Here is a 12,704-nt window from a genome sequence, read left to right as displayed (position 1 = left end):
GGATCCGCGCCGCCCCTCCGCGGGGCCCCGCGCAGCGCCCGCCTCCCGCTTCCCTCCCCAAGTGGACGCTCGAACTGAAAGTGAAAAATAGCCGACAAACAAACAAACAAAAAACCCCAAACACACGCAAAATAATCATCAAGCAGCAGCAGCAACGACAAAACAACAACAGCAAGGAAAAAACCCAGACCCAACAGCACGGGGACGGTGGCACATCGGGCGGGATGGTTTTTTGCGGGTAAGTGGGAAAGCAGCCCGCCGGGCCGGAGGATGCTGGAGCCCGAGGGATCGGGGGGAGGGGGACGGGGGGACGGGGGGTGACGGGGCTGCAGCCCCCGGGAGGGGTACGGGACGGGCTGAGAGCCGGGCAGGGAAAGCGGGGTGCACAGGGAAAGCGGGGAGAGCGGCCCCGGGGCACGGCTGGGTGCGGGGGGAAGGCAGCGAGGCAGGGCTGGGAGGAGAGGGCGGCGGGGGGACCCGGTGGGAAGTTTGGGAGGATGTGCGGGGGGCTGCTCTGCTGCACGGGGTAGTGGGAGGTGGTGAGGTGTCCTGCTCTTTCCCCAGGTCCTTAGGCCCTCTGCTCGGCAGGACCGAGGTGGGAAGGCTCTGCGAGGTCTGCTCTGCTGGCCAGGCTGGGGCAGGACGGAGCCTGGCGTGGCCCACCGCCAGCCCACCGCTGGGTACGAGCACCGGGTTTGGGCACTGCAGGTGACAGAGAGAAGCCGTGACCCCCCCTGCCATACCCCGGGCAATTGGTACAGCACACCCGTGCTGTGCAGTTCCCCCTCTGGAAGAATACCTAAACCCAGGAAGATTCCTGCATTTTTACCCAGGCAGAGGGTGAGGGGGGCTTCCAGTGTGTCATTAGAGCCTCACTTTTCCATGCACAGGGTAAGATGTATGCTATTAAAGACACTGTTCTGCCCCCCAAGCATGGCTGAGTAGATTTTCACTAATACACTTGCAATCAGAGTTCAGCCCTTTCCCCTCCTGATGCCCTACTTTGGCTGTAATGCAGGAAGGTACAGGGGATAGAAGACTTTGAAACTTGGTTTCAAAGGCACTGAACTGTCAGCAGCATACTGCAGTACCCAGACAAAACCTTCAAAAGCAGCTGTCCCACGCAGAGCAGAACTCACACAGCACTGTTTCATGTGAGGCTTTGGTGAAGAGGCTCCTCAGGTGGTTGATGTGAAGGGATGTACTCATGCTGCAGTGGAAGCAGGACCAGCCTTTCGACTCTATCTGCTAACCCCACAGAGGCAAGAGGCAGGCAGTAGCTGTGGGACCCATCCCTCTGAAAGATTTTTGGAGCTCCATGACTGGGATGCGGGAGGTAGCTGATGGGCACACACTCACACATAGGGAATGCAACCACATACGCCTTTTTGTAGAAAACCAGACTAAATTCTAAGAGGCACATCTCTGAAAGAGATGAGTTTTAAAATAGCAATTTGTTAAAAAAAAAAGGTATGTTTTTCCTCTTTCTCAAGTTTCAGAATACCCACATTTTCAAACTATAATCCTATGCCTTGAGAGATAGAGTTTTGTTTTTCTCTCATCTTCTTCTTCCTCTTTTTTTTTTTTTTTGAATCTGAAACTGGAATTTGTGCTGGTATTTTCACTCAGTAACATCCATCATGCAGCAAAATGGTCTGGGAAAAATAAAAAAAAAAAGAGTGTCAGGGAAGGGGAAGAGTCATTTGAGGTTATTTGAGAGGCAGACCAGCATGGATACAGATTGCGAGAGAAGGGGAATTTGTTAAACCTAAACTGTTCTAGGTTTGGAGAGAAATATGTGGAGAAGTGATGTGTGGCCCTGCTTTGAAAGGAGCCCAAGTCCAGGCTGAGCAGAGGGAGAAGGCAGCGTGTGTATGAGTGCTATTTTGTGCAGACCGCTTTCTGGTTTAGCTAAGGGTTAGCCTGGCTCAAAACATTGTTCCGGCACCTGCAGAAAGCTACAGGTAAGACATCAAGTTAATCACCAAGCTCGAGGAGCGCTCTTTGTTGATGTTTTACCCTTTTCTTTTTTTTGGCAGCAGTCACCATGAAGAGGAGTAAGGATGGAGTGGGACAACATTGTGGCAAGGGCGGAAAACTTTCAACAAGCTGGCCTGCCTGACGCCTAGCTCTAACTGTCCGTGGGTGCCCTGCGGGCCTAACAGTGCAGCATGATCAGGACGAGGAGGAAGAAACTGTGGGCATCTTGTTTCTGCTTTGCAGCCGCCTTTTTCCTTCTGGTGACATTCCAGGTACAGGGGAAAAAGGGCGGGGGGTATGCATGTAGTTGCACTCAACACGTGACAAAAATTTGGCAAATTGAGAGAGATCATAAAAGGCAGAAGATGTTTTTCGTACAAGACTGCTGTGAGAGGAATATTTGAAGAAAGTCTGTCAGCTCTCTGTCAACTCTGTTAGGATAGTGGTAGCAGCTCCATAAGTGACATTACACAGAGAATGCCTTCCTTGCACAGCTCCTCAGCTCCTGGAGGAGTTCCTCACAAGTTGTGTACCAGACCACCCCATGTTGCATTGCCTCCATCCTGTACTGCTTTCCCAGTCTCCTCAAGGCCTGGAGTTTGAACTGATGAGGCTGGGAGGCAAGGCTGGACCCATTCCAGGCAAATGTGGCAGCCTTACCAGGAAAACCTGAGCAGTCCTGACTCAAAGGCTGTGGTTAGCATTAGGAAGTCCAGTAGCTGGTCAATAAAAGAAAATGAATGAGAGGAAAATCAGTGTGGAGGCATATTAATTTACAGTAGGCGCAGTCCAGCCTAGCTTTTCATTAGAAGAAAGCAACTTTTACACAGATTGAATCAGCCTTAGCTGACAGCTGTGGGACTTTCAGAAACTTCAGTCATGAGAAGTGCAGGATCTGCCCCAGGGATGTCTCCATTTGGACTGTGCTCTGAACTGAAGCTCTTGTTCAGACTGGTACCTCAGGTGACTCCCAGTGGACCCAGCATATGGATTTCAGAAGTTCTCCCAGGCCGGCTGCTTGCTCTGAATGGGAATGACTTTGTGGGGGCAGGTGTTGTCACTTTTGGTTCTCTGCCCCTAAGCTGGCCATCCAAAGTTTGATGTGGCTGCCCTAATGTGGGAGCAATGCTAGCAAATCTTTAGGAGCTTTACTGGCAGGTTTTGTGACTGCACTGCACCTCCACAGCTAAGCAGGTTCGTATTTGGGATTTTCATCTGACGAGTTCACTGCACAGTGACACTTGGTGCCCTGCTGCTGGGACTGCTGCAGCATGTGTGCTGTGGGTATAAATGGTATATCATCAATCCTCAGGAGTTCAGAGAGAGCTGCTAGAAATTCTGAACAAGCACACAGATTCCTTGAATTCTGCTAAGGCAAATTTTGGAAACAGAAAAGGAGTATGTTCCTGGAGAAACATGGACATGAAGTAGCTATAGACTTATCAGAGTTATATTGCTGCACTTACATCTTACTGCACTGCTAGACAAATAATCCTTGTCCCCAGCTAGTATCTTGTCCACTTGCCAATGTGGGAATGTTTTCTGCATTTTTCTGTGCAGCTGCACTTTGCACAGCCTCCTGTGTGTGCTGTCCCAGTGTCCTGTGTTGCACAGAGCCTATTTAGTTTAGTTACAATCGGTGTATTTTACTAGACAGTAAGAGTGAATGACATAGCTAACAGCAAAATGAATGCATGTGGTAATGCTATCAGGGAAGATAAATGTTTTCAACCAACTTAGTGTAAACAATGGTCTCCTGCTTTCCAATATCCTCCTTCAGAGCCATCCAAAAAGTGGAAATGCTGTGAGCCAAAGCTGTCTGGTGGGTATCAGCTCCTCCATCGCTCTTGCAGCTGTTATTAGGGTGGCATTAGGCACTGCCTGTAGAGATGCACACAAAAGAAGCCGTTTGCATGGTGGCAGGAAGGTCTTTGCCCCACAGAAGCTAAGGGTGGTTCCTGTGTATCCCGCAGCACCACCTACCAGCACCATTTCTGTCTCTTCACTCTCCCTCAGAAGACTTCTCTGCCCCAGGACACTTTCATGAAAGGTACAACCTGTAGAAAAGGGTGGTGGTTTCATGGGCACCTGAATTAGTGAAGCCTGACTTTCTGAGGACTTCTGTCTCATGGCTGATGGTAAGCCCTGTTAGAGGTTCTCGTATGGTTGGAGAGCTTGTAAGGTTTCTCGCAGGGTTTCTGATCTGTACATGATGGTTTACACGGTCAGGTCTTTTACTTCTCTGCATACAGGTGGGATTTTTCTCCTGTGCCTGGCCAACAAGTTGTAGTTAGGTTTTCTTTAAGACCTGTCTGCATCTGATATACCCAGTCATTGGTTTAAAAATTAATCAGGGTGGGCACAGATGACCACACAGAGATGTGAAGACCTCATGACTTTTTTTTTTTACAGCAGATTTCCAGAATAAACCTTGCTACTGAAGGGCTGTCCTCTGTTTTATGCTATTTCCAGAGAGAAAGCAGAATTTGTCTTCTTAACTTTTGTCTGACACAGCCATATCTCAGTAGAGAAATTTAGTTTTTGCCTCCACCTTACCAATTCAAATTGAAGTACTCTCTGTTCTGACATAAATCACCTGGACAATGGCTGCAATGAGTGAAGTGCATCCACTTCCTTGATTGACAGAAACTTCATGGAGACTTACTTAGTGCCTGATGTTTGAACTCTAATTTAACATGCAAATGTCCCGGCTAATGGCAGTGATGTGCTGTGATATGTATGCTTTTTCCCCTGAAGGTTATCACTGAACTGAGCGATTCAGAGAATAAGGTGGCAGTAGACTACAGTTTACACAGTGGTCCACTGAAGCCTGAGGAGAGACATGATTTCCAATTTAAGAACAAACTTGACAGCAACTTCAGGACAGAGTCTGATGCAAACCAATACCCCATCCTGCTCTGGTGGTCTCCCCTGACTGGAGATACAGGGAGACTGGGTCAATGTGGAGAGGATGTTTGCTTCTTTACTATCAACAAGACCTACCAGCACAACCAGATGACAAGAGCTTTTCTGTTCTATGGTAAGGAGCTGTTTCTTTCCAAAGGAGAAACTTTCCCTTCTGTCCAGTTATTTTCCTTTAGAGATTAAATATTCTAGGTGGAAATCAGGAGCAGGAAGCTTACACAGCTCACTTTGTTAAACTTTGCCTGATGCTGAATCTATCATCACAGGTCCAGAGACCTCTGCAAAAGGACTCTGAGAAGTGACCATGCACATCTGTGGGATGACTGTTGTCTTGCCTCATGCTGCTTTCCTGTCACATGTGCTCCCTGTTTATGGGAGAAAAGATAATCTCCTGTAGCTGCCAAGTCATGAAAAGACAGTCTGAGATCAGGACATTTTTTTTTCCCAGTCTTTTGGCTTATCACCCCCAGCAGAGGTTCTGCAAGGCCTTTGTCACACTTGTGCAAGACTTTTGTCTTAAGATAATGCCCTCACTGGTAACTGTGCAACTGCCCTGCTGCATGTGCCAAGAGATTGCTAGCAGACTGTAAATGGAAAGCACTGAAAGAAGCGCATTGATTCTGCACAAGGAACAGCAGCTAGTGCAACATGCTGAGCTGCTCTGGCTCTGCTGCCTAAGAAGCTTCTTACTACTTGTGCTGTAAAATCAAAACACAAGGGGCACCATTGTTAAATTTTTTCCCCACACCATTGCTTTGCAGATGAAAAAAAGAACTTTAGTTGGAAAAATAAAGACAAATAAATTTCTGTGATTGGTAGGTTCAGCCCCTTTGTCTGGAAACAAAACAAAACAAAACAGAATACTGAGTTTTCGTTCACTTGTTCAAGACACAGGTGAACTGGAAATAAGGGCTTTTAACGTGGTTGTTAACAGTAAACTAAAAACTTCTCATCAGTAATCTTTTCAGAGCGCCAAGTAGGTCAGCATTGTCTGTTGCTAATATAGTGGTCAAGCATGAAGGCAAAGGAATAACAGTGAGGGAATGAGAAGCTGACCTAATTAAAGACAAGGAAAGCTAGGTTTGCACCACGTGAAAATTGTGAAGTCTGGTGCTTTTGGTCTCTGGCAGCAATTCTGCTTGCCTGCTTCAGCATTAAAAGAACTACTACTGTTCATTTTTAGCAGGTTTGTGGACATGATTACTTATTTTCAAAAGGTTATTTATACTGGGCAAAAGACCTTCCCCGTAGTTTTTCTTTTTCTAGTGGTGCTGTCTTTTCACTGCATATAAACACAAGTGTCAAAATATGCAAAAATGTTACTTGTTTTTAAACCATGATAAATGATCTCACACTGCTAAAGTCTGCAGAGACAAAGGACATAGATAGGGGTTGACATAGGTCATCTCTCCTCTGGAAGTGAGCCATGGCACCCACTTGCTCGATTTTGTCTCTACCTTTGGAGTAGAGTCTCCAAAGTAGTATCCAAAGTCTACCTTTTCAACATCACATACTCCACAGAGTTTTGCTTGTAGCATGAGCTGCCGATGCTGTTGCTTCTGAGGAAAACTGTGTCAACAAGAGCTGGATCTGATGTAGAGGGAGATGCTCAGCTTTTCTGCACCAGAGAGTTGAGTCCTTGGAGAATAAATCCCGAATGAAAGAAGTCTCCTAAGATACAGCACTTCTCCCGAGAGCATCTGTCATTTGTTCCTGCACTTTGCCACACATCTGAGATTTTCTAATTAGTAGTTTGCAAGTTGAAATTGCTTGTAATTACAGTCTTGCTGTGCTTTCCTTATCCCTTCGTAAGCTCATTAATTTCCTTCAGCTCACAGGGTGGGCAACATGCTGGTTGTATCTTCCCTTCAATGCTCAAAATCTTTTTGTCTACTTTCTGGATGGAGATTGATTAAGTGTTATATTAGAATCAGCCAATTTGGTGTGCTTTTATCTATTGTGCTGTTTTCTTTATTTTTCTCTGTGCCTAATTCTCTCTTTGTTTAATAAGTTTTACACATTATGCTTCTATCCCTCTCTCACCCCTTTTCTTGTGTCATTTTTTCCTGCATTTACCTTCCCTCTCCCCTGCTCTGCTACATCTTTGAGGTAACTTGCAAGAGGCAGCCCTGAACAGCTACGGTTTCAATCCACAGCATTTCGTTATTGTCTATATGCACTGCAGCTTCTCTTCTGGACATCTCTTAAAACAAGGTGTTTTCAAAACCAGATAGACTGCATAAGCTACTCTGTAAGAATTTGATTCATTCTCATTTTTCTTCGCCTTATTTCATCACTACCACACAACAAAAACAAAGAAAGCAAACAGCTTTTTTGTTTGTTTGTGTGTTTTCAGTGAGTGGCACAGCCCTCAGTGGAAAAGAGAATGTCAAATCCTTAGTGGTCTTAAAAAACAAACAAACAAACAAAAAAACCCCACCTGATGCTCTTTGAAGGATCATTCTCTATAGGAGGTTTTTATACTCCTGGCAGATATCATCCATCTTCACTGCTGTAGTGAAGTCTTCTATTGGTTTTACAAGGTCATCCTTGGAGTCATCTTGGCAGGCTTATGCAGCTACAGAGATCATTGGGCATTTTTTTTTTCATTCTTTATATATTAGTTTCTAGATGAAAACTTTTTGTTACTTTCATTGACTCCCTCTTTTCCCCTTCCCCTCTCCCTCCCCTCAGTGGTTTGAGGTCAGGGGTAGAACATAGAATGAAAGGTCATGAGTAAGGTGGAGATGGTAGAATAACTTGTCCAAAGAAAACGGGTTTGTGTTGTTTTCAAAACCAGCTGTTCCTTTTATTTTTTGGTTTATGAACCTCACATGCTTAGCAGAACAGGTTAAAAGTTTCATATGTTCAGTGCTGGTACACAAGTCAAAACCAAATATAGTTCTAAGGCAGTGAGGAAGTGTCATGGCAGAGATTCGTCAGCTTGGCATTTAATCTGAAAAAAGGCTAGTCATATGAGTGTAGTACAGCACTACTGAAGGGAGAGAAAGGTTCTGATTCATGACTTGATGTTTTGAACTCAGTTTTGCACAGATCAGTCTTTGAGAAAAGGTTTATAGGTTTGACCTGAAGCTTTGACCCTGGTTTTCCTAAACTGTTTGAGGAGCTCGCTGTCCTTCCAGAAAAGTGCAAGCAGCTGCAGTGGTCTGCTTTCTGCATTTAGACGTGGTTCTTTCTCTACTTTTGCCACTAGATTGAGGAGCCATCTTTTGCCAGAGGCTGTTTCCTTTATGTATCTGGTAGGCAGCTGTGATACATCATCTCTTAATTTTCTATATGATAAACTAAATAGATTGGCTTCCAAAGTCTCTATAATATATTATCTTTCCAAGACTTCAAGTCATTCTTACGATTTTTCTCCTTAACTGCGTCCAATATTTTAGCAGCTTTTTTTTTGTTGTTTTGATACTGGAACCAAATTCATCCCTGCAGTGACCATTTCCCTCTCATTATAGACAGAGGAAATGCCATCTGTTCCCCTATTTACATAGCCAGGGGATTATTAAGCATCTTATTAGTCTCCCTTCAGTGCAGTAAAATACAAAATAGGAAGGCTTTGAAATGAGAGGCCTTTAAACTAACATGACCTGAATGTAAACTGTTTTTAATGTTAACTACTGATCTCCCGTCTCTAGATTCTTCTGCTGCCAAATTTGCTTCTCTCTGTCACCACATTCCTTTGTCTTTGTATGAATTACTCTCTTTGTTGTGCTGCCTTATAATGTCATAAATGCGGTGCTGTAGGGCTGATATTAAATTAAAATTGAATTTCTGTATATTGTACTTGTGTGACATGACAGGGGAAGGCCAGACTAAACACTATTTGCTTTTGTCTAGGTACTGACTTCAGTATAGACAGCCTACCACTCCCTCGAAAAGACCACCATGACTGGGCCCTTTTCCATGAAGAGTCACCAAAAAACAACTACAAACTCTTCCACGAACCAACTATCACCTTATTCAACCACACCGCGACCTTCAGCCGCCATTCTCACCTACCACTGACCACTCAGTACCTTGAGGGTGTAGAGGTCCTCAAGTCCTTGAGGCACATGATCCCGCTGCAAATGAAGAACAGCCTGAGGAAGCAGCTTGCTCCACTCGTGTACGTGCAGTCAGACTGCAACCCTCCTTCTGACCGGGACAGCTATGTGCGTGAGCTGATGTGCCACATCGAAGTAGACTCTTATGGGGAATGTCTGCATAACAGAGACCTTCCCCAGCATCTCAGAAATCCAGCTGCCATGGACGACGGGAACTTCTTTAAAATACTGGCACAGTACAAGTTCATTCTTGCATTTGAAAATGCTATCTGTGAAGATTACATCACTGAAAAACTCTGGCGGCCACTGAAGCTGGGAGTGGTACCAGTGTACTTTGGGTCTCCCAGCGTTGTAGACTGGCTTCCCAGCAACAAGAGCGCAATCTTGGTATCTAGTTTTTCACACCCTAGGGAGCTGGCCCACTATATCAAAACACTAGACAAAAATGATGAAGAATATGAGGCCTTCCTGGAATGGAAACTGAAAGGCAACATTTCCAACCCAAGGCTGCTTACAGCAATGAAGGAGCGCAAATGGGGAGTGCAAGATATCACCCAGGACAATTACATTGACACGTTTGAGTGCATGGTTTGTAACAGAGTGTGGGAAAACATCAGGAGGGAAGAAAAGGTACTTGTGACTTTGTGTCTCGTGGGGGCTTTAAAATGGCCATAGGTTCAGATTTGCCAGAGGAATTTTGATTATCAGATTTCTGGCCAGCCTACAATCACTGGTATTGCAGTGTAATTGGGTTATATACATCCTCATGCCAAAAGGTGTTGGCAGAAGGTGTGAGTACATGGCCAGGGTATGTGTTCTTTGTACTGCTACAGTACTGGCACTCATGCACAGTGGCTGTTGAGCTGGTGGTCATCTCAACAAAAAGCTTGAATTGTTCAGGGAGGAGGTTTTTATCAGGCTACAGTGAAGAGCCTGACTTGCTGACTTGCTTTAGAAGACCACCCTGAAGGCTACCAAACCCTGGAACATGTTGCCCAGAGAGGCTGTGGGATCTCTGTCCTTAGAGGCTTTTAAGACTCACCTGGACATGACCATGGACTTTAAGATCTGATTAGACCTGCTTGGCGTAGGGGACTGGACTAGATGATCCCTGGAGGTCCCTCCTGATTTAAATACTCTATGATTTTCTGGGGCTGTGTATATGTGGATGCATGCAAGCCTTTAGTGAAAAAATGTCATTTTCTCTGGCCATATTTAGTGACTAAACATTGAAATATTGATGTTTAAGACAGGCTGTGTATTTGTGAGAGGAACTGGACCTGTTTCTCCAGGTCTAAATCTTTCAGAAGTTACACTGATAGAGACCAGCTGGAAATGGCTCTGTTATCTGGAAGCCCAGCACTGAGGACCCACCAGACTTGCAAGGTTGTTGGCTGTGATACCAGGAGGTCATTTCAGAGCCACCATGAGCTGTTCAGTCTCCTGAGGCTGCTAGTTGTGGTGGCCTGGGCATTAAACAGAGCATAAACAAAGCCTTACCTGTAACAGTTATTACAGGATGAAGTTAGAAACTCACACCATGTGCACCTCTGAGTTAGTGAATACTCATTTTAATTACCATATTCCTTTAAGGTTTCTAGGTTTATGTACCAAGAACCATTTTTTTAAAAGCTTTTCATGGGCTCAATTATCAGCATAGGTGGAAAAACAAACAAACAAACAAAAAACCACAACCTTATTGTGCCCAATAATGGAACTGACCAATGGCTATAGTACCCCAGAGTTGTCCTATACCTATTAGGCCCTATTTTTACAGGTCACAATCTGAGCAGTACACTAAGTAGTCAGCCAGTAGAAGGGAGATGAAGAAAGCATTAGAAACTATTAGGGTGAACTGAAGTGATGGGGAGTGCAAACTAGTAAGCATTTACATTACATTTAGCCAAGCTGTCCTAGATGAATCCAGTGCAAATCTAGACAGTTGTCCTCTCCTTAAATTGGGAATAAAACCATGGAAAGGTATAAAAGGGATGAGATACAGAGATTCCTTTTGCATGCTTTCGTGACTCTCCAGTCAAGCAGACTATGAAGACCAGTCTGCTTTCCTTGTCAGATTCATACCTTGTCTTTTTCTCATTAAAATAATCTCATGAAATGTGTGCATATTTAACATGAAAATGGAATATAATGATGAAAGTAGAACTTGTTTCCTTAGAATTTCAGATTGGCTTAGCTGATGCTGCTTGTTTGTAGCCAGATCTGATATGAGATTCTGGCTCTCGTCAGCATGATTGCCCTTCCTCCAAGCAACTCATGGAGAGCTTCCCCTTGGACATCCACAGGGACATGGCTAGAGCCTATGGTGGGAGGGTAAATTCGCTGACATGCTTTAATAGTTTATTAATGGCATAGAGCTTTTTTTTTTTTTTTTTTTTTTTTTTTTTTTTTTTTTTTTTTTCTGTCTGCCTGGGTCCCTGAATAACCCCTTCCTTTTATTTCTCTCCATTGCCAGGGATGGCTACCCCAGAATTGGAGTGCTCAGGTTAAACATCTGAGCTGCCCCAAACCCGAGGCTTTCTCGTTCTCATCTTCAAACGCTGGCTGGAATTCCCTCCAAGAGATGTGGATAGCAAGTTTTGAGCAATCCAAGAAGGAAGCCTGGGCACTGAGGCAGCTGGTGGAAAGGAACAGGAATTTTACAGCTCAAGAATTTTGGATGCTTGTATTCAAAGAATAAATGCAACAGCCTGTAAAACAAAGTGACCTTCTCAGAGGAATCTATGGATTTTTATTTTTTTTTGATTTTTATTTGTTTTGCAGGTGGCCTTACTGTACGTAGGATTGTAAACCACAGGAAGTAGACCTGTAAGACTGAATTTAGTATGCTTAGTGCTCAAGGGGTATAAGGAGTGCTAAGCAGAAGAATCACCCTACTGGTTGATAGGAGTATGTGTGTGTATGCTAATTTCATTAATTCATGTGTTTTAGCATTAGAGCACAAGTTTGTCAAGGTTCTCAGGGACCAGTGTCCAGCACAGATCTAGCCCTCGTGAAGCAAGTGTATCTCCCTCCATCTTTAGGTACGTGCCTGTGTTCATAGCCTCAGGACCCCTTTCTTCCCCAGTCCAGGATCCTCTTTTGCTGCATTGGTATCCACGAGTTGGAGAGCAGATGATACCATTACACTGGTACAGCTTCTGTGCTGCTTTGGATGTAGAGAAAAGATTGGGACTGTGTCCCTGGCTAGTTGTTTGTTATCAATTTCCCTGGCATCAGCAGATTTAGCAGGGACTTTGGCGAGCTTTGTGTCCTGACACTGAATGCCAATGTAAAGTGCATTAGTACTTGGCACAGGAAAGCACCATCTGTTAGTGTCCAGGGACAGATTGAATGAAAAACGTGCTGGCTCAGATTTATCCACCATCTTCTGCTAAAAATAAGCAGAGCACATGAATATCTCCACTCCACAGAAATAGGGCTGGCCTCAATATCACTTACCTTCTTGCCTTTCTGATGATAGACTAATTTTTTATCATATATAAACATGGAATTGTGGTTTTGAAAAGTCAGGGATAAAACTGAGAACTGGTTCTGAAAAGTATTCAAAAAGCACAAGGAAAAGGTGGCAAACAGCCTACCTGTTTTAACATAGAGAACCCCAGATTACTTTATCTGACAAAGAAAAAAAAAAAGGTGATATTGGTCATCGCTTGCCAAAGGACATACCTTTGCATGATATACAAACTTATATTTTTCATCCCAACTTCTTCCAAC

The 12,704-nt window shown here is 44.5% G+C and overlaps 1 protein-coding gene across 4 annotated transcripts; it reads left to right on the top strand.

Annotated features, from left to right (window-relative positions):
* The first annotated feature begins 23 nt into the window (after positions 1–23).
* Positions 24–11,689, top strand: FUT10 (fucosyltransferase 10). Of its 4 annotated transcripts, XM_040541645.1 has the most exons (6): positions 24–238; positions 2,043–2,252; positions 3,761–4,118; positions 4,738–5,020; positions 8,764–9,599; positions 11,443–11,689. In XM_040541645.1, the coding sequence occupies exons 3-6, from the start codon at positions 4,116–4,118 to the stop codon at positions 11,665–11,667; spliced, it is 1,347 nt and encodes a 448-aa protein (XP_040397579.1). In that variant the 5' UTR covers positions 24–238; positions 2,043–2,252; positions 3,761–4,115; the 3' UTR covers positions 11,668–11,689. The 4 variants fall into 4 exon arrangements, with proteins under 4 accessions (XP_040397579.1, XP_040397578.1, XP_040397577.1 ...); XM_040541644.1 differs by having other exon boundaries at positions 2,040–4,118; XM_040541643.1 differs by lacking the exon at positions 3,761–4,118 and having other exon boundaries at positions 25–238.
* Positions 11,690–12,704: the final 1,015 nt, after the last annotated feature.

This window comes from Cygnus olor, chromosome Z (genome assembly GCF_009769625.2).
Source record: "Cygnus olor isolate bCygOlo1 chromosome Z, bCygOlo1.pri.v2, whole genome shotgun sequence".
Lineage (NCBI taxonomy): Eukaryota > Metazoa > Chordata > Aves > Anseriformes > Anatidae > Cygnus > Cygnus olor.
The sequence above is the reverse complement of the archived record's forward strand: the minus strand, read 5'-3'. Positions and strand labels throughout refer to the sequence as shown.

What these genes read in the sequence shown, in the direction of transcription:
- FUT10 (XM_040541643.1), top strand. Translation starts at nt 2,172, where the DNA reads ATGATCAGGACGAGGAGGAAGAAACTGTGGGCATCTTGTTTCTGCTTT. An exon ending in AAGAGCTTTTCTGTTCTATG is followed by an intron (nt 5,021 to 8,763) that starts GTAAGGAGCTGT and finishes GCTTTTGTCTAG; the next exon opens with GTACTGACTTCAGTATAGAC. An exon ending in ACATCAGGAGGGAAGAAAAG is followed by an intron (nt 9,600 to 11,442) that starts GTACTTGTGACT and finishes CTCCATTGCCAG; the next exon opens with GGATGGCTACCCCAGAATTG.